We start from the raw sequence: 27,977 nt of genomic DNA, 5'->3' as shown, positions 1-27,977 counted from the left end.
CATAAACACCAACAGATGTTTGTTAAGATCCCTGCACCAAACCAGACTCCTAGAAGATGCAAAGAAATAATATAAGCTCCAAGAGATCAGGGTTGCCTTCTCAATTTGACAACTATTGTTTACAATATTTATCCACAAATACTTAATTTGAAATGAGAGTTCCTGAATTCATGAAAGAAGAACATAAGTTACAAGCTCATCTTTGATCAGTACAGAGATGACTTTTACATTCTGATTTTGTATCAATAAACAATCCAAATTCAGTGCTTAACAATGAGATCTCCTACAAATGAACTACAAATTACATCTGCAGTTGACTCTACATAGGGTGAAATAAAACAGGTATGTGATTTCATTACCGATAATTTTGATGATGACGATTATACCTTTCCCTCCTATGTGAAGATGAATTATAGCTGGAGTATTGACTTTCATAGTTCCTACTCTCAAAAGGAGGTGAGCTGTAATTCTGCGGTGACAACACTGGATTGGGGGATGAATACGCCAAAGAACTATAAGGACTGTGATTAGGGGAACCTTCATGGATCAAAGGGCTCCTCCCTCTGTCGGACAGAGACCTTCCTAAAGTTGGACTTCTTGGTATTGGAATACCTCCGGGGTTCTGAGACTCACTTGTGCTACCAGATATGGAGGGACTGTCACAGCCAGGGGGGCCATCATCTCGATGGTCCCTGGACCACCCTTGATCATGGTACTGCCCTTTTCTAAAGCCATGTGATGAACGATTTGACCTTTGGTGCAATCGGTTCCTAGAAAAATCAAGACTTGAACCCCCTGGGGGACCTGCCCAACGCTGTTCATCTGCATTCACTGGTATTGGTGCGTTTATTCCTGGAAATTCGACAGTCTTCTCCAACTTTACCTGTGGTGCAATTGGCTCCGGATCCTGTCTTTCAAGGATTTCTCCATCCTCCTGTTCTAGCTTACTTTCCTCATCAGCATATATTTTGATTTCCTCATCAGCATATATTTTAATCCCTGATGACTTATCATCATCTACTGGATCTAAAAATGATCAATCAAGAGAAACAACTAATAAGAAAACAAATGTGAAATTTAAATCAAGTACAGTAGAGTATCAATGAAGAGGAGAATGGCAAAAAATCAAAACACAAATAAAATAAAACAAAATATCCAGTATATGTATTCCAGAAGAATAGCATTAATGCTCTCAACACTTGTTAGTTATGATATGACTGGAAAACGAGATAAAAAGTGACGGAGTCTGAAGTGAAATAGATGCACTTACCAAGATATCCTGGTGGATAACCCATTTCACGCATTCTGAACAGCCATGGAGGTGGATCAAACTCCTGTAAGAAAATATACAAATAATCTCAAATGATGAACGAGAGGGAGACAGAGAAATGCTGAACAGTGTTTTCCTAGATAAATAAGTCATTACAAACATCTCAGGCTGGTTGGAAGTAAATTATAATCTTCAAGGTAATAACCTTCAGTGAAGAACATAACAGATATTTCCCTTCTTGTGGTAGGTCTAACAATGGCTAACCCAGTTTTATTCCTCAACATAAAACCCCTAGGAATAGACTATGGACCCAAATACAATTCATTGCTCTTAATTCTTTTGCCAGCTAGTACATCCAAGACACAGTTGGCTGATCTGGGCATACACTGGAACAATATTTTCAACGTGGAAGTGATTCATCTCACCTCCCCCCAGTTGAGACAGGAGAATCACTCCCTATATATATTGGCTCTGTATATATTTCGGCTTCAGTGGACGAGCCTCGGTGCAACGGTTAAGTTGCACTATTGCAACCTGTTGGTTGCGGGTTTGAAACTTGGAAACAGCCTCTCCTGCGAAGCAGGGGGTAAGGCTGTGTACATTTGCTCCTTCCAGACCCTGCAGTAGCGGGAGCCTTGTGCACTGGGTTGCTCTTTTTTTATATATTTCAGCCTCCTGGTGCCACTTATTGTGCGTGCACATAGGGTTTTTTTTTTGGGGGGTGGGGGGGAGCATGCTATTAAGCGTAACCAGTAAGATTACACATGAACTGAGAAAGAGGGGAATAAAGATCCATAGAAGTTATGATTGCATCAAGATCTTTTAACATCTCACAAGTATGGTTGAGAGCATAGTTATCAAGGCGTCCAGGTTCATTGGTCACCTTGGGCGCCTTGTTGGTGTCACCTTAATTTTGGATCCTCTCCAACTGCCTTGGTTGCCTTGCCACCTTGATAACTATGGTTGACAGAGTGATGGTTTTTCTGCACACAATACTATGTCCAATTATGGTTACAGTAAACTTCCAGGAAATATGAATAGCTAAATGTGCCAGCCATTTTGAGTACTTTTAACTCAAAATTTAACAAAATACTTACAAATAACTATTTGACCAAGTCTTAATGTCACCATCTATGGTGACATGACATGACATTCAGAAGGATCCGCCAAATAAAAAAGGGCAAATTTAGGTCACAGCTTTTCTAGGTTCTTCACATATCTATTGATATATATACCAACAACACAGGCCGAATTGATGAAGACCAAAAATTAAAGAAAATTAAAAAAAAAAACAAGAAACAGTTTTTCATCAAGAAAGGATGAGTTAGATTACCCCAATACCCATAGCTTCTCTTGCTGAAGCACTGAGAGCACCTGGTCTCAGACCATCATACTTCCCACCTGGAGTATCTTGATAATACCGGGTCGCCTGACGAGGACCACTAGTTTGGTTCCGTTTGGAGTTGTGCTTCTGGCGAGCACTATTGACGGCATCATTGTCACGAGGCTTTGAGCACTCCTTCATAGAGTGATTGTAGGAACCACAATTGAAACAACGTGGGGCCTCAAATGTTTCCAGCCCACTACAGTATAAATAAAAGTGTGTTACCAATTTATCAAATGTAAGAATTGGTGCTCCAAGAATGAGAATGTGGTTAGAAAAGATGCATGATCCAGACAATAAATGGCATTAAGGAGAAGAGATGCATGAATGACCAAGTTTATAAAGGACAGGTAAAGAGTAGAATGATAAAATGTCACAACTAGCTCATGGGTATTACCACCAGAACAAAGAAGGGATATTAAAACTTCAACACTCCTACGAACTCAAAAGCATATCTTTTTCCCGCACAAGGTACAGCAACATCAGTAACAAAATGTAAAAAGTGAGAATGCCTCTGGTTCTCCATAGAAATTTCTGCAGATTTATCCATGAGAATAATGACAAAAGAAACAGCTTGTTCAACCCCAGAAAAACAAGTCTTCACGATCCTATGATGCAGAATTATTGCAGTTTTGGTACACAGCAGTGTGAACATGGAATTGGTGCACGACTGCAATCAGTTCAGCCACGTGGCAACTCTGATGGTACTGAAACTTTGTGGAATGTAGACCCCAAGCTCTCCTGCTCACCCAATCCAAATTTGCCAAGTGATAAAACAAAGAGTTGAAAAATTCTGTGACTCCCAAGAGGGCACAAGGGACTACAGTGAGGTGAATGGGCATAAACGAGAGGTTATGGCATTCGATTGGAGGGTATAGGATGAATTTGAGGCTCAATTTTGACATGTGGCCAAGGTAGACCATTAACTATATATCAAACCGTCAGATTCACCAACATCCCTCTTTCACGTGGCAGAATAGGTTGTTCCCGTGCAAAAAGATTCTCTTGTATGTTGTATGAAACCTTTTACCTAATAACAATTGTGAAAGGCAAGATCCAAGCCTTTATTTTCTAGCATGTACACAAGGCACAGGTAAATTTTTTTTTTCATTTCCCCCCCTAATTTGAGAAGAGATGCGGAAGACATCAGTGTTCAGTATATCTTCAAAAAAATGTGTTTAGTAACAAGTTCTAACAAATTACTGACAAAGTGATAGTGCCTCCAGGATAACTCTTTGATGTACTTTCCAAGACCAAAGAACAACATTTATAATTTTTCCAACCACCAAAACAAGTATTTAAGATGCTATGGATAACTCAACTCATTAAACCTTATCCTAACCCTATGGTGCAGAACTGTTATTCACAAATTACAACAGATGGGGAATTAGATAAAGTGTTTATTCATCAACCATAAGTTCCATAAGTTGTAGAGCTTCAGAAAAAGACAACTCATAATCATTCTCCCAAATTATTTCACTAGGACGAGAACTGCTATAAAGAACTCAGTTGAACCAGCAGCTGAATAAGGAGAACAAAATATGTTACTAACCAGTGACGTACAACCTGGACAAACAGAATGGTTGGACCATCAACTGGACATGCTTTCCACTCAGCTGTCTTACTGAACCAAGTCGATCCAGGAAGCAGGAAGTAGGTACCAGATAGAATTGTCTAACCATTGTTTCTTAGCAAGGTTCAAAATTTCGGTCCAACTACCAAAATTTCGACAACCCAAGTCAGTTTCGACAAAAGGTTGAAAAGAAACCATGACCGACTCTATCAGGCACAGAAATTTTGGTCAAATGGTACAATGAGCCTTATAAAATGCACCATTTCACAAACTGAGGTCGAAATTTCAACCGAACTTGCATGTTTCGACCTAAACCTCTGAAAAATCCCAAAAAACAGGATTTTGTCAAAATCCTTCAGTCTCTTGCTTAATCAAGACATTGTGGACTACTTCGGAGCATCTACAGTGATCTTTTGCTGAATTTGAGCATGATTTGTGCAACAACAACCATAGTTATCAAGGCGGTAAAGCGACCATGGCATTTTAGAGGGTCCACCATCAAGGCGGCAAGGCGCAAGGTACTAAAACTTGGGTCTCGGTACCAACTCGGCTCTTGGAAAAACTGAGACGAGTCGAGATCTCGGCAGAGTTGGTGCATTTTTTTTTTTCCAACTCGAAGCCTCAACTTTGAGTCAACCCGAGATCTGGACCCGAGATCCGAGATCTCGCCGAGATATGTCGAGTTTTGTCCAGTTAGCTAAGGTATTTAAGTGGTAGGTAGGTTAAAATAATGGGTCGAAACCGAGATCCGAGATCTCGCCAAGATATTGCACTTTTGAGACTCACAGGCAGTCTCGTCTCGGTTTTTCCAAAAACCGAGAAACTCGCGAGATCTTGCGAGTTCTCAAACTATGGCAAGACGCCCGCCTAAGCACCCAAGGCATCCAAGGAGCCTGGACGCCTAGGCGAATATGACAACAACAACAACAAACACAGCCTTATCCAACCGTAATGGGGTCGGCTACATGGATCCAAACAAAACAAAGTGAGGAAAACTGAGGTCTAAACAAAAAAAGGGAATGAATAAATGGGGAAAAGAGGGCTGGGAATTGAGAAGAAAGAAGAAAACTGGAAAAAGATGAATGAAAGATGGAAAATAAAAGAAAGGGTAAATGGCACACAGAGTACCTAACGTTTTGACAAAATATAACATAGGTACCCGACGTTTCACATATTGCATTTGGGATACCTAAACTGGAGGTTACCCATTCTTTTATTTTTCCAACTTTACCCTCGTAAATAGTTATTTCTATTTAAATATAAAAACCTAGCGGGAGTCAGATCACCATTCCCCTCCTACCTGCAACCCCACCGGCCACCATTTCCTGCAGCAACCCAACCCAACCCCATCACCTCGCCCACCCTCCCCATCACCCTGCTTCCCCGCAACCCACCCCTGCTGCAGCTCACCCCCTGCAATCTCTCACCCCACCCTCCTCAAGCCCCTCCCCCTGTTCTTCCTCCGTCCACACCCTTGCAACCCCTCCCTCTCCCTTAATTCCACTCACTTCAACCCCATCTCTCTCCCTTGTGGCTTCATGACAGACCTTAATCTGGGACCCTCTGTTTTGCAGAGAGAGAGAGAATTATTTGTTTTTCTCAACAGCTTGAACTCACTCTTTCACCCGAGAGACAGAAATGGCGCTGGCACAGACAGTGGTGTAGGTCTTTCTAGGAAGGATAGTTCTACTCCTCAATACAGAGGGAGCATTGATCATAGGAGTCCGTGAAGATTTAAGCAATCAGGAATTAGTTAGAAAGTATGAAATCCTTTCTTAAAGATGCAGACAGGAGTGAAACCAAAGGCGAAGTTCAAACATGGGTAGCACAAGTGAGAGATGCAGCTTACACTATTGAAGATATCATTTATGGGTTATTGTATCACGTGACTGGCTAGTTTAGTGGTGGAAACCCAAGTGGATATGTCAATCAAGTTGTGAAATTTCCAAAGAACGTTTGGGCGAAGCATAAAATGGCCTCCAAGTTAGAAAAAATTGAAGCCAATATCACATTAATTAATGAAAGACACCAATGATACAATCTTCTTCGCGAAGAGGAAGAAGAGGTAAAGTTTTGATGACATGGAGAGTCACCACTTTCTGCTGAAGATGATGTTGTGGGCATGGACAGATATTGATTTATCTCACAAGGCTTGAGGAGGGTGGTGCTGGAAGTTGCAGGAGGTAAGTGATTGATTACAGTAGGGTCGAGGTTGCAGGGAAGCAAAGGGTGGGGATTGGGGAAGGAGTAGAGGAAGGGGGAGAAGGGGAGGATGGGGCATGGTGGTGGGGTTGGGTTGCAGCAGAGAGTGGGGTCAGTCAGATTGCAGGGAGGAGGAAGAGGAGGGGGGTAGTGATGTGGGTCCCGCAAGAAAATAACTATTTACAAGGGTAAAATTGGTAAAAGAAAAAAAATCGGTTACTGGGTTAACTAAAATCCGATTTAGGTATCCTTAACGCAATATGTGAAACATCAAGTACCTATGTTACATTTTGTCAAAAAGTTAGGTAACCTGGGTGCCATTTACCCTAAAAGAAAAATGAAAGATGGAAGTAAGAAGAATGAGGTTCAGCCCAGCAAGTCAGGATAATCTCGGTTAAATGGGGTCTGCTAAATGGATCCTTGCCGTCCAATAGGCTCTATCCGAGGTCATACTTGGTGCAACACCTAGACTATGCATGCCATTCCTCATGACTTCTCCTATGGTAATTTTAGGCATGTCCCTAGCTCTTTTAACTCCATCAATCGGGATCATATCACTCCTCCTTCCAGGGGCGTCCTTAGGCATCCGTTGAACATGACCATACCACCTCAAACGATTCTCTAGAAGCTTGTCATCGATCGGGGCAACTCCCAAGTCAGTTGTAATACACTCATTCCTTACTTTATCCATCCTAGTTTTTCCGCACATCCATCTAAACATCCTCCTCTCTACTACGCATAAATTCTGAATATGGCACTACTTAACTGCCCAACATTTTGCCCCATACATCATAGTCGGTCGTACAGTAGTCCTATAAAACTTTCCTTTAAGCTATAAAGGAATACATCGGTCACACAACACCCTGGACGCACCTCTCCACTTCATCCATCTTACTTTAACTCTCTGTGAAACATCATCCTCTATGTCACCTTCTTTATTTATGATTGACCACAAATATTTAAAGTAGTCACTCTGCGGTATCTCTTTCCCCAATTCGCACCATGTTAGTCTCCATCATAGTCTGACTAAAATTACATGACATACTCCGTCTTTGTTCTACTAATCTCAAAGCCTCTTGTTTCCAGGGTTGATCTCCATAGCTCTAACTTAGCGTTTATCCCTGCTTTTGTCTCCTCCACCAGAACGATATCATCAACAAAGAGCATAAACCATGGGACCTTGTCTTGAATGTTCCTGGATACTAATCTTGAGCATGATTTGTGCAAAATTCGAAAATGAAGGTAAACCCTTTTCCTTTAACTTATTTTTTACAAAAAATAGGGTAAATATATATTAGTTAGCATTAGTTTTTTATATGTTAGAGACACCGTAGGCAGATCTACTAATTCATGGAGTTGTTTAATTTTCTGTTTTTAAACTATTTTTTAGTTAAAAAAATTAATTTATTGTAACTAATTTTTAGAAGAAAATAATATAAATTTACCCTATTTTTTTATGGCCTTCAATTTTTTATATATTGGTTAGATTTCAAGCATTTCTGAAGGTATACTATGACATGGCTGTCATTTGTGATACAGTCGAAGGAACGGTTCATTCAGCGGCAACAACCTTCTAGTGGTTTTAAGCCTCCCCAGAACTCTATGTGGCACTGGGTCATTGGCATAGGCACATGGGTGTCAAAAGTAACATGCAACATGTAACTTATACAGTTGTAAATGTCTATCATGACATTTTTGACATTGATGTACTGTTAAATGGTTCTTCTTCTTTATTCTTAATACATATTTCAATTGCTTTTATTGAATGTTGTGTGTTCTAGTACTAAATTATGCATAGAATAGGTTATATAACGGAAAGGATATAGTACTCCGACAGCGTACAAAGCAACCTAGGGTCCAAAGCCACACTACAATTTTTGGTGTATTTTTTCCAATCAAATAGTTTGAATATGTGTAATCATGCTTAAATAGGCTTGCCCTAAAGTTTTAGGGCCAAAGTCAATTTTTTTACCACCGATATGGACTAAATTTTGATTAAAATTTCGACGTCTTGCGGTACATTTTAGTTTCGACCAAGTCGAAACATTGGTCGAAACCAAAATCTCAAACCTTGGTTCTTAATGAACCATTTGGTCCAAGTTAGTTGATCATAAAAATCTTTGTCTCAACTTGGAATCCTTTTTCTTTTTTCATTTAGGCAAATGAGTAGCCTTATCAATAGATAATGATATTTTTCAAGGATTTTTTAAGGTAATTTAGGTGTGGCTTCCAGAAGTGATAAGTTGAGGGAAAGTCGCTTTAGGTGGTTTGGGCATGTAGAATGAAGGCCCACTAAATGCAAAGTAAGGAGTGACAGTGTGACATACAATGTGGCTTGAGCATGTAAAATGAAGGTCCATTAAATGCACAATAAGGAGTGACACATCATAGAATAACACATCTAGAAGATTAAGGGTAGATACCAATCGACGACTCTATGAGAAGTGGGAAGAAAAAACATGGATGGCTTTGGTTTAACACCAATAACTTCAAATATAGATGAATGGTTAAACAGGATTTGTATACCTTACCCCATTTAGATGGCATGAGGTGCTGCTACAATTTTGGGAACACATGGATGGAGTAGTGCAAGGTTTTAGTCAAGGAGAGAATATTATTATACGGGGTGATCTGAATGGACATGTAGGGAAAGATCGTAAAGGCTATAAAGGTGCAAATGGAGGATATGGTATTGGAGAGAGGAATTTTACATTTTACCGAGGCATCTGATTTATCCATTGTAAACACTTACTTCGAAAAGAGAAGAGCATTTAGTTACCTTCAAAAGTGGGCGTCAAGTAGCCAAATAGATTTCTTCCCAATTAAAAGGCATGATTGATTGTTATGTAAGGATTGCAAAGTTATACCAAGGGAGAGCCTAACCAAACAACATAGATTAGTGGTCATGGATATGTGCCTCACTCATAGTTGTCAAGGCGACAAGGTGGCCCAAGGCGGTGGAGGGTTACCTAAGCGTTTAGGCGACAAGTGTTATTTTTTTATTTCCCCTCTTATAACATTATTTAGTATGCTACAAGATATACATTATATCATGAAAAATCAACATTAAGCCACATCAAGTCATCAAAAATCAACATAGAACTAGAAGATAGCAAAACTGAAGAAGCAAGCTATTGGAAATTTAAAAACAATCAAAACATACATTTGGTTTATACTGTTCTTGGAATTGGTCATTGTCCTAGTATACCTAGTCTCACATTTGGTTTATATTGTTTATCTATAAGTAACTAAACTGCTCTCGATTTAGAGAAATATTTTTGTTCTCTGAGAAGTTTGACTGGTCAATTTGTGATTTATTTTTACATTGAGACTTTTTGTATTAGGTAGAGCACAAAACCATTTTCCCGACAAATCCAGGATTGCTTAAATCTGATTTCATATTGAAGGAGTTACGTTCTGGTGAAACCTTATTTGCTGTACGCAAACACTGTCAAAATTACTCTAAATGAAAATATTTTTTTATACATCAAAACAAATGAATATTTTACGGTACTTTTGGTTTTTAGCAATGTTCTACCATATTATGATTTATGGACTTTTTAGATTTGAGAACTCCATCTTTAGAAAGTTGAAATTTTCATTTACCGCCAAAAAATCCAATTTTTGTTCTTGAACTGGGGGATTGACTTTTTATCCTTTCGAAATTTGATTTTTAACTATTTTTATTGGATTCAAATAGGGGGTATTTGCTTATTTATGAATAATATCTTAAGTAAATGAAATAAAAAATCATTTACTTAAATGATATTTGGTACAAATAAGGGTTAAACCTAGGTCGATAACATAGTTATCAAGGCGTTGCCATGGCGTCCAGGATCCTTGGTCGCCTTGGATACCTCACCCGACATGGCAGTGTCGCCTTGAATTTTGCCCCTCTAAAACGGCCTTGGTCGCCTTCCTGCCTTGATAACTATAGTCAATAACACTAAGGCGTTCAAATACCACTAAGGCAGCAGTCACATAGGCCCCCAAAAATCGGCCTAGATGCCTAGTCGACGCGTAGACAACTATGACCTCACTACACAGAATCGTAACAAAGGTGAGCTTATTTGCCCTAAGATAAGATAGTGGAGTTTAAAAGGAGATACTTTGAAATCATTTATTGATAAAGTGGTGAAACAAGGAAAGTGGGACTTTGAACGAGACACTAATACGATATGGAATGAGATGACTACTTGTATTAAGAAGGTTGCTAAAGATGTCCTAGGCGAATCGCAAGAAAAATGCCATTTCTCTAGAGAGACTTTGTGGTGGGATGATGAGGTTAAAACGTCTATTAAGACAAAGTGATGCAAATCCAAGCCTCCATGAGCTGAAGAAGCCCCCCTGATCATAGGGTTTTAGTAGGATCCTTAGACTAGTTTATACTTAGTTTATTTCAGTTTTATACTTAGTTTTATTTTTATGTCTTTAATTGAACCGGTTCAAATTGGTTGCATCCAATTGGTTCAATTTAAGTTGGTCTAATTTAAGTGAAGTGTTCCTGTTGGCTATTAGGATCTTATATTCTATTGGTTGATGAGGAACCTTCTTAGTTTAAGAGTTTTAAGTGTTTTATGTTAATAGGGGCAGTTAGGACTTTTAACTTTGAGTTATTTCATTAAGTCACACTCCTTCCACGATTTTGGAAGAGAGAGGATTTTAAATTGTATTAGGATTGTGGCCTTTAGGCCCTTATTAATAGAAATCGTGGGAGAGGCTCCCCCACTAATGAAAGTTTTAAAAAAATCGTTTCTGTGCTGCTGGCTACTGCTGCTGCTGTTTCTCTCTTCTGAGATTGTCTTGTGAGTCATATCAAGACCCCCCTTGTGAGTCATATCAAGGTTGAAGGGCTGGTGGACCTCCAGTGACTCCTTGCATCTTGTAGATCGGGAGGTTCTTCTTCAAGCTTCTTCAAGTTGTTGCTACAGTAGATCTGTAAGACCAATAAGTTGATTTAAATTCCTGCAATTCCCCTCTTCTTCTCATCCTCCAACCCAAGCCTCCATTACCCCATCGATTCCCTCAAACCCTAGATCATCTAAGCTTCATCAAACCTTCATCCCTTATCAGAATTCAACCAAATTCAGACCACAGCCCCCTCATACCACCTCCTACACTCGACCTGAACCCTAGCCCCAACTGTTCATCAAAACCCTAATTTACCTCGTCTCTATAAAACCCAAAAAACCCTAAATTCTGTATAGCCCAATTCAGCCATCAGAATTACACCATATCACAACCGAGCACCCTTCCCATTGCCCCTAGCACTCGACCTTAGCCCCTTGCCCTAATTCCAAGTTTAAACCCTAGTTTTAACCTAAATTCTAAAACCCAAAACCCTAACCCTAATTTCTGAAATTTTTTAATTTTGTTTAAACCTTGTTCAAACCTACCCTATTAGCTTCTCCTAGACCTGCCCATTAAAACCATATAAGATTCAACCCTATTCTCATAAACCTAACCCTAGATTTGACCTAAAATAGCCCAATCTGCCAGCACCTTTGTGAGGGCTTGATCTACCTGGCTCCTAGTAGGTCTCCTACCTATCTAGGACTACATTACAAAGAAAGTTAATTTTAAGACATGGCAAAGAAAGTTAATTTTAAGACATGGCAAAGGACTAAGGATGTAGAGGATCTACCAAGGTATAAATTTGTCAAAAATGAAGCTAAGAAGATTGTGGGAGACGCAAGGGCAAAGAAATTTGAAGATCTTTATAACAATCTGAGCACAAAGGGGAAAAAGCTATCTATAAGATAGCTAAAGTAAGGGAAAGGAAGAGTAGAGGTCTTGATCATGTTAGATGTATTAACACTAAAGATGGTAAAGTACTATTAAGGGATGAGCACATTAAGAAGAGATGAGAAAGTTATTTCTACAGCCTACTAAATGAAGATACTTCGAGTAATAGTGTTGCGGAAGACTGCATTACTACCCATCAAGAAACCACATGTTGTAAATATATACGAAAAATTGGGATGTCTGAAGTAAAAGAAGCTTTAAGGAGGATGAAAGTAGGCAAGGCACAAGGCCCAAATAAGGCCCCAATAGAAGTGTGGGAGAGCTTAGGAATATCTGGTTTATCTTGGCTAACCAAGTGTTTAATAAGATTATGAGCACACAGAAAAATGCCAGATGAATGGAGAAGCATCATGGTTGCGATTTACAAAAATAAAGATGATATTCAGACCTACAATAACTATAGAGGCATAAAACTAACGAGTCATACTATGAAATTATGGGAGAGGGAACTGAAACCCACCTGAGACAAGAAACTACTACTACGGAGAACCAATTTGGTTTTATGCTAAGAAGATCCACAATAGAAACTATTTACTTACTTAAGAGACTCGTGGAAAGATTTAGAAATTGTAAGGAGGATTTCCATATGGCCTTTATTGATATAGAAAAATCTTATGAAAGAGTTCCTAGAGAGTTAATCTGGCAAGTATGAGAAGAGAAGTGTTTCAAGCAAATATGTGGACATAATTACATATATGCATGATGGTGCGCTGTCAAGTGTAAGAACTATGGGAGGCTAAGGTAATGAATTAATTGGGTACATTAAGGATCAGCCTTAAACCTTTATTTGTTTGCGCTCATCATGGATGAAATAGAAAACACTCTAATAAACAAGAAATTATATGAGGAAACCAAGAGAACAATGGGAACTCAAATGAAAAAAAAAATTTCCAAAGAAGAAGAAAGAGAGCAATGGGATCCCAAAGAGAACAATGGGATCTCAAACTTGTTTGGAGAAGAATGATGAGATCTCAAAAGATAACCAAAACAAAGAATTCCACAGAATTAATAAATTGTTGAAGCCATTGGAGCTGCTGCAATTGAATGATATTGTAGATGTAAAGAAACTCCCAGAAGCTTGTAGCACTCTTGAACTCAATTTAACAGAAATTAGGGTTTGGAATCAAGAACTGATGGAAGGGGATGGGGGAAGGGAATGGCTATCTCAGCCTGGGCATCTCACCCAACCTACCTCAAGATTTTCACAAAGGCTAAAGCCAAAATTTCATTAATCAAATTCGTATACAATGCTAACCTCCTTTACAAACTTATATAAAAGACTCAAAAATAGACTTAGACACTAAAAAGGAAAGGCCTAACCCTATCATTAACTAATAAGGAAACCTAAACAAACTAGGAAAGTGAAATAATAAAGAAAACAGACTCAAAATAGGACTCTAACTAAACTAATGAAGTAAATCTCGTTTTCCTACTTTCTACCCATACTTTAGGCTCATTAAATTGGCCAATTACAAAATAAACCCATGGGATCAAAGTCCCAATACATATATGACCCAACCCAAAGTTTATTTCCTCTAAAATAAGTCCTAAATGACTTATCTACATCAATGATTTAACTAGAGGCATTCAAGATGAGGTTCCTTGGTGTATGCTTTTGGCAGGTGATATTGTTTTGGTAGATGAGAAAGAAGCAAGGATTAACGCCAAGTTGGAGTTATGGAGATCAACCTTGGAATCAAAAGGCTTTAAGATTAGAGAATGAAGACAAGAGTATATGGTGTGTAACTTTGGTTACACTAGGACAGATAATGAGGTGGAGAAAATTGTTGAGAGGGAGATTCCGCAAAGTGATTATGTTAGGTAGTTGGGCTCAATCATAAAAAAAGAAGGTGATATAGAGGATGTTGTTTCACAGAGAATTAAAATAAGATGGATGAAGTGGAGAGGTGCGTTCAAAGTGTTGTGTGATTGGCGTATTCCTTTAAAACTTAAAGGAGAATTTTATAGGATAGCCATACGACCGGCTACGATGTATGGTGCGGAATTTTGGACAGTTTAGAAGCATCATATAGATAAATTCAATGTAGCAGAGATGAGGATGTTGAGATGGACGAGTGGCAAAACTAAGAAGGATAAAGTAAGTGATGATCATATTTAGAGCTGATTTGAGAGTAGTCCTGATCACAGTTGTTAAGGCGCCTAGGTGAACCAAGGCGATGGAAAGAACTAAAAACTAAGGTGACAAGGCAACACCAAAAGTTAAGGCGAGAGAAAGGAGCCTGGACGCCAAGGCGACGCCTTGACAACTATGGCTCTGATACATGATAAGCTACAATGATGACCATATTTAGAGCTGATTTGGGAGTAGCTCTGATAATAGTTGTTAAGGGGCCTAGGCGAACAAAGGCAACACCAAAAGTCAAAGCGAGAGAAAGGAGCCTGGACGCCAAGGTGTCGCCTAGGCGACGCCTTGACAACTATGGCTCTGATACATGATAAGCTACAAGAAAGTCGTTTGAGGTGGCATGACCATGTTCAACGGAGGCCTTTGGATGCTCCTGTACGGAGGATTGAAGGAACTAAAAGTATCGGGGGCAGACCTAAAATGACCTTAGGAAAAGTGGTGAGGAAGACACGCATAGCTTAGGCCTTGTATCAAGTCTGACCTCAAATTGAGCTGATTGGAGGGCAAGGATCGACATAGCCGAGCCCAATTAGTTCGGATAAGGCTGAGTTGTTGTTGTTGTTGAGGTGCTGTTAAATTGAGTCGTGTTGAGTTGAGATTTAATAGTTTTAAAATCTCCAAGGCTAGGATGACAGTCACAATCAGGGACAACAGATGGCACTGATTTTTCTCTGCACTGTACGAGGGGACATCTCATGTGGATTGTGGAATGTCAAGGTTGGACTGTCAGTGCATTCCCCATACAAGGACTGTCAGGCTAGCAACATTCTTTTAGACTTTTGCAACTCCAACTGTTTTTAGGAAATTAATTCTACATTAAGAGACAGATTATTGTTGGATACTAGTTATTAACTATTAACTGGAGGTCTACAGCATATTAATTGTCCTTAAACAGAGAGCATATATTGATTATCAAAAAATAACATAAGAAACATGCACGCTTTTAGCCTCTGACTTGGGTGTCATTTAAGGTTCTATACATGGGTCAGTTTCTAAAACATTGTCATTAACCTGCTACAGTGATAGCATTTCAGGATAATCTGGATGACGGATGAAGAACTAATACAGCAGAACGTGAAAATAATTACAAACAAAAGCATTCACAAACTGAAAGTTATACTAATGGATGATATTTATAGGCAAGGATCGATATCTCGGTTTTGAACCTGGTTTCAGTCAGGATCGAAACCGAGTTGTGCCGGATCTCGTTTCGATGCTGGGTTTCGACCTTGGGCCACCCTGGGTTTTCAGCCAGGCCAGAAACCGAGACAACTCGGAGATTTCGGTCAATTTCGACCGAGACTTAGTTCCATGTTTATAGGTTGGTTACCATTGGTAACCATTTTGAACACAATTTGAAAATACATTAAACAATACTGGATTAAGTCTGTTTCATGTAGTTAATGCAAAATGAATTGCAAAAAGGATCACAAATGTGAATGGCAATTGAAAGAATGAAAAACCATTTAAGTAGTTTGGTAGGAAAGACACAGATACGAGTCTCAGTGTCCAGCAAACATACAGGGTGGCCAACACGGCGACACAGCACTTGCTGTGAAAGTTATACTAAAGAATCCATGTGTCTGATAGTTAGATGGAGACATCAACACTGAAAAATCAAGTGACCTTACTATATAGATGAAAAGCATAAACACATGGACTTCGGTGAAAGAAAAGCCAGGGTCTTTTGGATTGGCTTATGATTTATATTGCAAATTGAAATGACAAGAAAAATACTAATCATGCAAAACCTTGCTCAAAACTGCTTCAAATTGCAATCACCTATTAGGTGAACAGGCAAAAGCACTGCCACATCACAGAATGACTTGGGGGTTCAAGTATTTACTAATTATGGTTGCATTCCACTGTGTATGGTACACGTGGTGATCCACATGGGTGCACACTCATGTTAGATCCCCCCTCCCCGAAGTTGAAATACCAAAAATAAAATAAAATAAAAAATCTGCATTAAATGAAGACTGTGGCCCTTCAATGGAGAGTGGCATGAACTATGAGACACTATGCAATGTCCAAACTCCAAACATACACTCCCATAGAGTGGTGCACATTCAACAATATGGTTAGCACTGTTTCTCCGGTGGTTGCGTCAAACAAGCCTATGTGAATGCAAAATTGTAAAATGAATACATGATTTACAGAGTATCAGACCATAAGTTATCTTGAGACTCTTGACTATTTATTTCAGCATCTTAGCATTGTAAAGGAAACTTCTAAACTGTGGAAAAATCACTTACATAGCTATACCATCTTACATGTATAAACTAACTAAGAATCCATGAATTTATATGAAAGCAAATTATGTACCTCTCTAAGTTAGTTGAACCATCTGTAGAAGTCAAAAGCAGTGCATATCCACGATCATAAAGAGGTACAGTGTCACCATCCAATGGCATGAACTCCTTTCTTTGCTGTTTCCTTGCTTGGTTGTCAATCCGAAAAGACTTACATGTAAAAGATATAGATAAGTAGAGCCCAAATATGATACCATCCAAAGAACTTAGTAATCTACTTTCGAGTCGTCTTCATGATGCAAACACGATATTGAATAACATCTCGCATTCGATCAGTTGACAGAATTTAACTATAACAAATAAATTCAGGAGAAAAAATAGAGAAAACCCCATAAGTTAGATTTTCCCATCATTATGAACATGTCAGATTCTAGAAAAATAAACACCTAGCAGCGAAGGACCTTAATGTTCTTGCAATGAGTAGCTCTAAAGTACTGTTCATTAATCCTAAGCCATAATCAACCATGGGTTGGGTAATTCTCAATACTGGCGGATCTTTTCATCCAAGTCCAGGCCTCTCCCATTCGCCACTGGTGGGTGTGTACAGAATTGTGGAGGAGGGGTAGCAGACAGTTCTCGATCCATTGGCTCCACATCCAACTTTTTGGTGAACTCAGGGCCATAAGAGATTGGCTGGTACTTCTATAAGCAGGACAATATCATCACACAGTATGGAGCTGGATAAATTTCACACTAGGAAAAATTAAGTGATGGATATACCCTTCACAACTCTCTTGACTTGCGATTGGCAGTGCATCTTTCAACATGTCTTCAGAAAGAGGAACACAGTGGCCAATGGTTTAGCTAAATGTGGCCACAATATTCAAAAGAGGTTTACTGAACTACCTGTCTATGGCAAATTTTGTGACATCTTTATATCTATAAGATGTTATTGATATGCGGGAGAAAGATTTTATATGATATGAGTACTTAAATTAATGTTCCTACTGCATTTAAAACACACACGCACAACAAACATTTAAAGAGCCGCCTTTCCATCCACAAATTTCAAACCCAGCTTTTCACCATCTAACTCACTTGCATAAGAGATTATTCAATCATTCAACCACCGAATGCATATTGACTGCACAGAAACAGAAGGAAACATACCACTATGGAAGATTTCTCTGCACCAACATTTATTGCTGGAAAGTATGTCTCTTCACCAGATTCCAACGCATCATTCATGTCCTGGCATGATGGAAGTATATGTTTTAATCCATTGATGAATTGTGATTATATGAAATTATTTGGAAAAAAAACCATCATAGCTAAGTAGACACATTCAATAAATTGCTAGCGCAGAGCAGATAGAACTAAACTGTATACTCTGTGGTCATGGAGTAGTCCATCTAATGTTCCCAGAAATTTCTTCTAGAATAAGAGGTTTCCTCAAGAAGGGCCAACGAGATGGGAAAATTTTAATAAATTTCAAAAGGAGGAGAAAAGCAGCAAAATTAGGAGATAACAAGAACCACCTTACACTCTATTCACAAGAAGCCAAATTAAACATCCTTAGACTAATTACCCTCACCAACCTCCACACTCAACCACCCCAGAAACCCAACTCAAACCCCCACTTCAGACCAAGAAAATAGAAATAATAAAAGAAAATGCCTCCACCCTGTAGAACCACCAATACTAGGATAAAATGGAAATAGAAATAGGAAGAAAGAAAGAAAGAAAAACTAGATGAAAGTTATGCACGGTCCTCCCCCTTCATCCCAGGTTCCTGGCATGCCCCCTAACTGCAGAATATTTGGAAACCCCCTTCTTTCTGACATCCTATTCAAGTTCAGCTTCTTATTGGATGATGGTAACCCCCTACAGTCGCTCATATTATCTTTTAACCTGATTTCTCTTCCTTCCACCATCCCTCTGCCATTCTAAATTGTCTTCAAAACTAACTGTTCACTGTCACCCATCTATTCCTCTTCTACGGGGTGTTTACTCTTCTCTGTATACAATTTATATAACTCTCCGAGCAGACCACTGTTAGTGCCCTTGCATTGTTCATGCTCTTTCCTTCTATTGATAATTCTTGGTTCTCATCATGATAAATTCCATTCCATTCCTTCCTTTGGCCTTTCAATACTGGTAGAGATAATGATGTAGATCAAAGCATGAAGAAGAAAATGACTAAAACAGAATTCGGGAAGAATCACACGGCACTATTCGCGTGGCATTATTCATGTGACACTGTTCACATGGTACTATTCATGAAGATCTTTTGTGGGCCCATGTGGACAGCTGGCATGGATGAGAGATGCTGCCAATATCCTTTAGGATTTCATATCTTTAGTTTCTATTTCCATAGTTACTACTTTCTTTAGTAACTAATTTTGTATAAATTAGTCAATGAGTAAAATCCTTACATATTATAAAATTTTATTTGGAGTTTGAAAATAGAATGGCTTATGCTTGCTGTGTGAGACAGTCTTTAGTGAGACCAAAGCCTGTGAAAGACGGACCAAGCAGATAGGTGAGACTTGAGAGGCCTTGGTCATATCCCCCCATCTTCTTCCTCTTCTCCTTACCCATCAGATGCTTGTTACTATTTTGTTTGTCTACAACTATCAAGCATAGAGCTGATTGGATGGCAAGGATCCATGTAGTCGACCTAATGTAGTTGCAATAAGGCTGAGTTGTTGTTGTTGTTGTACAACTATCAAGCAACTGTGAGGCATATGAAGCACTGTTGTTACTGCTGGAATTGTTCAACACTTTGAAGGGTGAGGACTGTCCTATCAAGTACCAACTGAAGCAGACCTGGGAGAGTCAACCTCAACCATTCTGGTGTTTTCTCTGCATCAAACTTCAAGTCCAAGAATCCCCAGATAAAGCCCACAGTTTCAGCCCATCTTTGAACAGTGTAATACCCTCCCTAGGGCCTTCCTTTGATAGTGGGATAAGCCTCCAAAGGCTGGATCTGGCTATGACGGTGAGTAGCTATTTTAATTCATACTTTCTAATTCTGAGTTCCCTTGATATCTCTTCATCATAATAGAATGAGATGTTGAGGAGTTATCCCAGCCTAGGAGTTCTACCCTCAACTGGAAAATCATCCCCATCCAAGGTGTTTAATTACTAATTCTGAGACTTGTGGTTTTTCTGGTTATTAACCTGTTTTCTGTCCAGCCAATAGGCCAGAATTGGTAGTGTTTTGTTTGCCTGTGTGGTTAGACATCATCCTAAGGTACTGTTAAACATTGTAGAGTTTCAACTTTCAAGAGTCAAACACCTTGCTGTTCACCTACTGTTTAGGAGTTTCTGTTATTTTCTGTTGCTGGTCTATATGCTGTGACCTACTGATGTCGATATAGAGTGATCCTGGATTGATTCCTAGTTGACTAGTTGGAAACTGATCCTACATTAGATAACCTCAGCAACATCAAGTTAAAGTGTTATCACCGTCACAAATATGGCCATTTTGCCAAATCTTGCCCTTAACACTCCAAGTATTCCATCATAGCCGCCATTGAAGCCAACCCAGACACGTGATGAGTCCCTGATTACGATGTGGTCGAAGAGCAACCGGGTGATGACAAGGACAATGATGAAGAGGACCCTTAATCACATGTCATGTGCTTGGTCCCATCAACTGATATGGCTGAATATGATCCAGGCAAAGAACCTAAAGAGCTCAGCACAACACTAGACTTTGAAGTGGTGGAGGTCGAGGACACAACTGAAGTGGACTTTATGGGCACTATACTCAATTACATTCCTGATACCGAAGTGGAGTACATAGAATTGTCATCCCGCCAAAGTATTTGAAGAATGCACTCCTCGTCTTCAAGATTACATTTGTAACTTCAAGGAGTTGCCAGAGTATGTGTATGGGCTAAAGTTGGATGTTCACCACATCAAGATCATCCCTAGGCTTACTTAAATTCGTGAACACTCATACCCTTTCTAGTGCTGAGGCAGAGTACAAAGCCATGGGTCATACTACTATCGAGTTGATGTGGCTTCGATCATTACTTCTATATGGGGTTTTCTGTGCCTACACCTATGAAGATGTATTGGTACAACCAAGCAGCTGTCTATATTGACAGTAATCCGGTCTTTCATGAAAGGACAAAGCATATTGAAGTGTATTGTCACTTTGTTCGAAATGCAGTCTTAAAGAAGCTAGTTGGAGCACTTGAGCCTCCTTTTGTCTTTTCCACAGATCAGTTGGCTCACATGTTTAGCAAATCCTTGTTTGCTCCTAGTTTTTGCACTTATTGTAATAAGCTGAGCATGGGTGACGTATATGCTCCAGCTTGAGGGAAGTGTTGAGTTTCCAGAGGTATTTTGATCTTATTAGAGCCTGTTAAAGCTCCCTCCATTGTCAACAAAGGGACGTTGCCTTCATTGTCAAAGCTAGGTGGCAGACTCTTCCATTGTCAAAGTTAGGTGAGAGTTTGGTGTTAGGTGAGAGTTTGGTGGGAGGTAGACTTTAATGTTTATGTATTTTTGAGAGACTATATAAGGTGTAAGAGCCTTAGAGCACAATACAAGAACTCTATTCTTCTCAACTCTCTTCTTTTCAACTTTCTTCTCTTCTCTCTTCTTCTTTCTCTTCTCTAATTAGGTTGCAAGAGTCTAGACTTCTTACATGGTATCAAAGTACCTGTAATCAGATTTAGGTTTCCCCATTTCCCTGCTGCTGATTTCCTTTTTCTTTCAAAACTTGTGATGAACAACCACTTATTGCTGCACCTACTATGATGTAAGAGTTACTCCCTCATCAATGGAGTATTGTTGTTCTACATACTTGATGATCTACAGTTGCTGATTTGAAGAACCTGTGGAGCAAGAATCAATTTCCACTCTATCCTATACATGGTACTAAATCTCGTTTCGTTTCGTTTCGGTGTTTCGGTTTGACCGAAATTTTGTCGAAATATGGTATTTTTCTGTGGGTGTAAAATGCCAAAAATGACCGAGATTACCGAGATTTCCGAAACGAGATGATCGAAATTTCACCGAAATATTCGAAATATTGCATTTTTTCATATCGGACTTGCGTTTCGTTTCGGACAAGTCGAGATACTCGAAATATTCGATATCTCGACCGAAATTTCGCGAGTTTTAGTACTATGATCCTATATAGTCATTACTAGACCAAGATATTTGGTTTTTCAAAAACCCTGAAGGGTTATCAATTGTAACTATGGAAGCTGTTTTTTGTTCTCCTCGCCGCATGATTTGCAAGTTTTTTTGTGCTGCCTTGTGTGCATCTACTGCTGCTTATATTGATACTATACGGACAACAACTACAGTATCAATATAAGCAGCAGTAGATGCACACAAGGCAGCACAAAAAAACTTGCAAATCACGCGGCGAGGAAGACAAAAAACAGCTTCCACAGTTACAATTGATAACCCTTCAGGGTTTTCGAAAAACCAAATAACTTGGTCTAGTAATGATTGTATCAATACGAGCAGCAACAGGGAACCAATATAGAGGTAAAAATAGATTGGAACTAACAATCAATAGTAGAGTAATCTTCACACATCGAAGAATAGCAGCAAATCATAAACCCAAAAATCGATTTTGCAGGGTTTTGAGGGAGAAAAAAGAAATTGACATTAGAAAACCAATAGATCTTGAAGATTTACTGAGAAGCAACATAAATCACCATAAAAAAATCCCAGATCCAAAGTAAGTAGCAACCAAGAAACACTAGAGAAAAAATCGATTTTAGTAGAGTTTTCCCTGTGAAATTAATTTTTTGTAGGATAGAGTGGAAATCGATTCTTGCTCCACAGATTCTTCAAATCAGCAACTGTAGACCATCACGTAGGTAGAACAACACTACTCCATTGATGAGGGAGTAACTCTTACATCATAGTAGGTGCAGTAATAGGTGGTTGCTCACCATAGGTTTTGAAAGAAGGAAACCAGCAGGGAGATGGAGAAACTTAAATCTGATTACAGACGCTCTAATACCATGTTAGAAATCCAAGATCCTGCAACCAAATTAGAGAAGAAAGAAGAGAACTGACCATAAGCCTAGGCCTCCGTTGCATATGCCATACCACCTTAAACGATTCTCTCGAAGCTTGTCATTTATCGGGGCAACTCCCAAGTCCGCTCTTATATATTCATTACGTACTTTATCATTCCTTGTTTTTTCACACATCCATCTTAACATCCTTATCTCTGCTACACAAAGCTTATCAGTATGACACTGCCCAACATTCTACCCCATAGATCATGGCCGGTCGAACAACAATCCTATAGAAATTGATGCAGATTCATCAAGTTTCCTTTAAATTTTGAAGGAATACATTGGCCACATAGGACTCCGGACGCTCCTCTCCACTTCATACATCCCACTTCAATTCTCTGAGAAACATCATCATCTATGACACCTTCTTTATTTATGATTGACCCCAGATATGACCATAAGCCTAGGCCTCCGTTGCATATGCCATACCACCTTAAACGATTCTCTCGAAGCTTGTCATTTATCGGGGCAACTCCCAAGTCCGCTCTTATATATTCATTACGTACTTTATCATTCCTTGTTTTTTCACACATCCATCTTAACATCCTTATCTCTGCTACACAAAGCTTATCAGTATGACACTTCTTAACTGCCCAACATTCTACCCCATAGATCATGGCCGGTCGAACAACAATCCTATAGAAATTGATGCAGATTCATCAAGTTTCCTTTAAATTTTGAAGGAATAAATTGGCCACATAGGACTCCGGACGCTCCTCTCCACTTCATACATCCCACTTCAATTCTCTGAGAAACATCATCATCTATGACACCTTCTTTATTTATGATTGACCCCAGATATCTAAATTCTAAAATAGTCAATTGCGGTATCTCTCTTTCCATAATTAGCACCATGCCAGTATCCATCATAGTGTGACTAAAATTACACATCATTAGTCATTACACATCCCATATTGGATAAGTGACTCCTAAAACATTAGGTTGCATGCTTTTTGGACCCATTGGAGAATATCTCGAAAGATTGACAAAACCAAGACTCGACTTAGTTCAGCTCATCAGAAAACTTCAAGACATAGTGTATAGCTAAATGGACTCAAGGAAAATGGATTGCACAACCACATTATCACGGCGAACTCTTTCTTTGAGGAGGGGTTGGGTTTGGTGCTTTGAGGGGAAGAAATATAAATGAAAATGGCCTGTATTCAAGAATAGGGAATTTTATATACTAACTCAAAGTAACAAATAATCGATTTTTGCCCCTAGATTTCTGTAAAGAGCATATCAAGTTAAAGAGTGTCCTAGTGCACGAGGCTCCCGCTACTGCAGGGTCTGGGAGGGGCAAATGTACACAGCTTGATGTAGATCACAGGTCCATGTGTAGCCGCAGGAACAAGGCCCCAAAACCAGCCCAGTGTAGTAGCCTGGACTGATGATGTGGCCTGGTTCTTGGTTGGTTTGACCGACCATGTCCCAGCAGACCAGATTTCTAATTTGGCGGAGCATATTACAAGGAATGGGCAAGAACCTGTCCAGGTTCATCCCCCTTATCATCCAGCATATTTTGTGGAAGATTATCTTCAAATTTAAATAGATCTTGAGATAGCACATTTCCAGATTTGAAGAGGATATCGTCCAGCATGTCAAGCCAATATTTTGCCTACATAATAGTGATCGACCAGCTTTCTTTTTGGGAAGTGGTTGACCATATTGATCAACCTTATTTGAAGAGATATTTCCAGAAGGAATTCTGCCAAAAATAATCCATTGTACAGCCTGTATAAGAGAAAATATTCTTCAGATTTTGGTAGGGGCCATGACCATTGCGTGGAGAAGCCTTTGGAGGATTATGAAAGCTTGCAATCATCCTATAATTTAGAGAATTATAGTTTGTTGCATAGGGGTTTATAGCAGTCCAATAGTTTCTATTTTTACGTCCTTTGTTTGTTAACTAATTAGTTGGAATTGGGTTTACTTTGTAATTTTTTTTAATAAGGAAAAGTCTATAATGCTATAATCGAGTTCAAGTTTATAAATAAACAAAAAAGGGCTGAAACAGCCAAGTACAGTTGGAGATAGAATGAGTTTGGTTGAAGCCATTAATGGCTGTGAGAGACAGCTCCTGTGACTGTGAGAGGCAGGTACGGTGAGATGCCGTGGGTGAGAGACACATCCCTATCCCCCTTCTTCTATCTATCAATCTTCTCTATTTTCTATGTTCTTCTTTGTTTCTATTCTGGTTTTTTCATTTCAATTCCCTGCATATCTGAGATCAACCAAGGTTCCAAACTACTGCTGGGATTTATTAATTCAATAAAAGATTTCATAGTTGCTAATTGAAGAAACCCCCAAATACCCTGTCGATGCTGCTTTACATTGAAGAGTTTACGATCTTCCTGTAGAATTGGTTGCAGCATAGCTATTCTACATTACAGCCTTACCCCCTGCTTCACAAGAGAGGCTGTTTCCAAGCCATATCCCAATCACTTAGGGTAGGTTATAAGAATCCAGTTCCATCACCAGTAAATAAGGCTTAGAAAGATGTTAGAGATAGATGCTGAACAAAAGATATAGGAATCCATAATGAATAACGGCACTGATGAATGAAGCTTACATTGGAGGAAGAGTAATGCTGAGCATGCCACTCTGACCACTTCTGTAACAGTTCCTCAAGCTTCCTTTTGCTGTCTCTGGAAAGAGACATCATACGATGCAAAAAAAGGTTATTTTATTAAATAAGTCAATAAAAAAGAATTAAAAATAATATTCTTTGATATCATCATTTCTTTCAAGAGAAACAAAATAAAACTTAATTTTTTTGTTGACAAAGAAAGATCACTCAAATCCTGACCTTGTTAAAGATTTATACATGACATGCACCGATGGTTGCTGGTCGTCACATGTCAATCGAGCTCTCTTAACACCACATATAGCTGGCAGACAGCAATTATGGAAAACAAGAGATGAGATGACATATGATAAATGCTGGACAAGCGCAAAATACTACCAACATCTGATTTTAGGTATATATGGCTAAAATCGTAACTGATATTGCTTAGTCCCTGAAGACCCTGAAAACTCATACAAGCAAAGTTCAGGGAAAGTCACAGGCTGCAAAAGGATACAGTTATCGTCTATTCTATGGCTGCCAATGGTATTGACATTTTGGGCAAAACCATTTTCACAATATACTTCAACTCTAGTCATCTCAGCGACAACAACGGCTTCAGTCAACTCCCCTTTCTCTTGCAAATCAGGAGTTCCTAAGTCCATATCTTCTTCAGGTTGCCCATATTCTTTGCCACCATCAGCCTCAACTTGCCCCGAGTTCTCCCCGTTAACAGTGTCCACTTTAATAAGGAAATCAGCTTCACTTGGTTGACCGTTGGAATCATGCAATTCATTTTTTTCACTGCCACTGCTAGAACCACTACTTGTGCCGAGGTCAATAAAATCCTCTGCACCCATTTTTAAATGAGGAAGAAATTTTGTTTTGTAGAAATCCCAGCCACCATATGACCAAGTATACTGCATTACATAACCATTGTTAGTACACACACAAATCAAAGTTATCGAACCATTATTGGCAGTTTACTGTAGACAAGCATATGGGATTTACCAATGCTCAGAAGTATCTAACAAAGCTTCCAAAATAAAAGGCATGCACAGGTACTACACTAATACTCAACAAAAACTAACAAAAAAATTACACCAAAAACTGTCCCAAATTTTAGAGATACAGACACCAACTATTGATTCATGAATTCATTTTTCCCATACCAGAGAAAAGTGTCAGCACTCAATATTTAGTGTCGTCTATTGCTCAAACCACACTATTGGGTATGGATCACACATACACACACACCTAAGGATATGATCATAGATTCATAGTTATCAAGGCGGCAAGGTGACCAAGGCATTTGAGGGCCTTCCTAAGCGCCTTGGCGATAGGACGGCCGCAAGGCATTGCCCCTGCGAACAAGGCGTTCTAGTGTTCTTTTTTTTTTATATAACCATTTTATTTTGCACAACTAGCATATTAAAAATTATTCTTACATGCTAAATAAATATTAAAGAATTGAATTACATAATCAAGGAATTGCCAAATAGCATAATCACATAATTACAAAATCAGTGAATTACATAATCGCAATTACAAAATCAATGAATCACATAATTACATACTCACATAACGACAGAATTACGACTCGCGCATGCATAACTTATAATAACAGATGCATTGCATAACTTATACTAACAAATGCACAATTTACATTCAATCACATAACTGTAGAAACAGTATATTGAATCACAGAATTACAGCAGCAGCCACTACGGCAGCAGCCAAAGACACCAGCCACCACTAGCAGAAGCCAGACATATAAAAACGTATAGGAGAAGAGAAATAAAAAATAAATAAAATAGAAGAAGACAGGACAAAGAAGAGGAAGAAGAAGCAAGAAGGAAAAAAATGCAGCAGCCAAAGCCACTGGCCACCACTAGCAGAAACAGAGGAGTTCTATGTAGAGGAGAAGAAGAAAAATTTATTAAAAAAAAAAAAAAAAAAACAAAACAAAAAGAAGACACGGAACAAATAACAGGAAGAAGCTAGAAGAATAAAAGGAAAAAAATGCAAGGCAGAGTGGGTTTCAGACCGTTTAGGTAGATAAAGGGTCTTCTTTTCTGTCCCTGGCGAACTGCAGCAGCGGAAGCGACATCTGCTTCGGCGTCGGCAGCGGCTTCCACAGCGGCGGTAGCAGCAACGAGCTTCTTCCCTTATTTCTCTTCGTCTTTTATTTTTCTCCTTCCCTTCTTTTTCTTCGTCGTTCGATCCCTCCTTTTATCTAGTGTAGTGTTTTAGACAAAAGTATAAAATGATTAAGTGCATCTGTAGTTAGCGAAAGTATATACATCGTCCAATAAAAACATTAAAAAAAGCATCAAACTAAAATAAATATCTTTTAGAAAAGGGATTTTACAAATGCCCCCCTGAAAACGCTCATTTGTCCAAATGCCCCCTACAACTTTTCTAACTGTAAACTCACCCTTACTTTCAAAACATTATAACAATTTGGTCCCTGTCGTTAGTCTTGAACAATTGAACGATATGTAGAGATGTAAACGGATCGAATAGGGTACTATCCGAATTTGAATTCGTTTAACAATCCATCATCCGAATCCGATCCGTTTAACCGACCGGATATATAGAATGGTATCAAATTCGAATTCGATTTCTTAAACGGATTCCGGATATTATCTGGTTCGATTTGTTTAGCATACGAATATTAACTATCTAATAAATACCATCTGCCAGTTACCGATTAT

The 27,977-nt window shown here is 39.0% G+C and overlaps 1 protein-coding gene and 1 long non-coding RNA gene across 2 annotated transcripts; both read right to left on the bottom strand.

The window, feature by feature from the left end:
* Nucleotides 1-83: 83 nt before the first annotated feature.
* Nucleotides 84-26,202, bottom strand: LOC122664220 (zinc finger CCHC domain-containing protein 8-like). The gene is made up of 8 exons (XM_043859949.1): nucleotides 25,778-26,202; nucleotides 25,504-25,585; nucleotides 25,267-25,342; nucleotides 17,803-17,883; nucleotides 16,706-16,842; nucleotides 2,604-2,853; nucleotides 1,271-1,334; nucleotides 84-1,026 (listed from the first exon to the last, which is right to left on the bottom strand). The coding sequence occupies exons 1-8, from the start codon at nucleotides 26,184-26,186 to the stop codon at nucleotides 356-358; spliced, it is 1,770 nt and encodes a 589-aa protein (XP_043715884.1). The 5' UTR covers nucleotides 26,187-26,202; the 3' UTR covers nucleotides 84-355.
* Nucleotides 9,250-10,695, bottom strand: LOC122664222. Its single transcript, XR_006333312.1, has 2 exons — nucleotides 10,465-10,695; nucleotides 9,250-9,346 (listed from the first exon to the last, which is right to left on the bottom strand). It is a non-coding gene; the product is annotated as an uncharacterized LOC122664222 (long non-coding RNA).
* Nucleotides 26,203-27,977: the final 1,775 nt, after the last annotated feature.

This window comes from Telopea speciosissima, chromosome 6 (genome assembly GCF_018873765.1).
Source record: "Telopea speciosissima isolate NSW1024214 ecotype Mountain lineage chromosome 6, Tspe_v1, whole genome shotgun sequence".
Lineage (NCBI taxonomy): Eukaryota > Viridiplantae > Streptophyta > Magnoliopsida > Proteales > Proteaceae > Telopea > Telopea speciosissima.
Note: the sequence above shows the minus strand (reverse complement) of the source record. Positions and strands in the feature narration are given on the sequence as shown.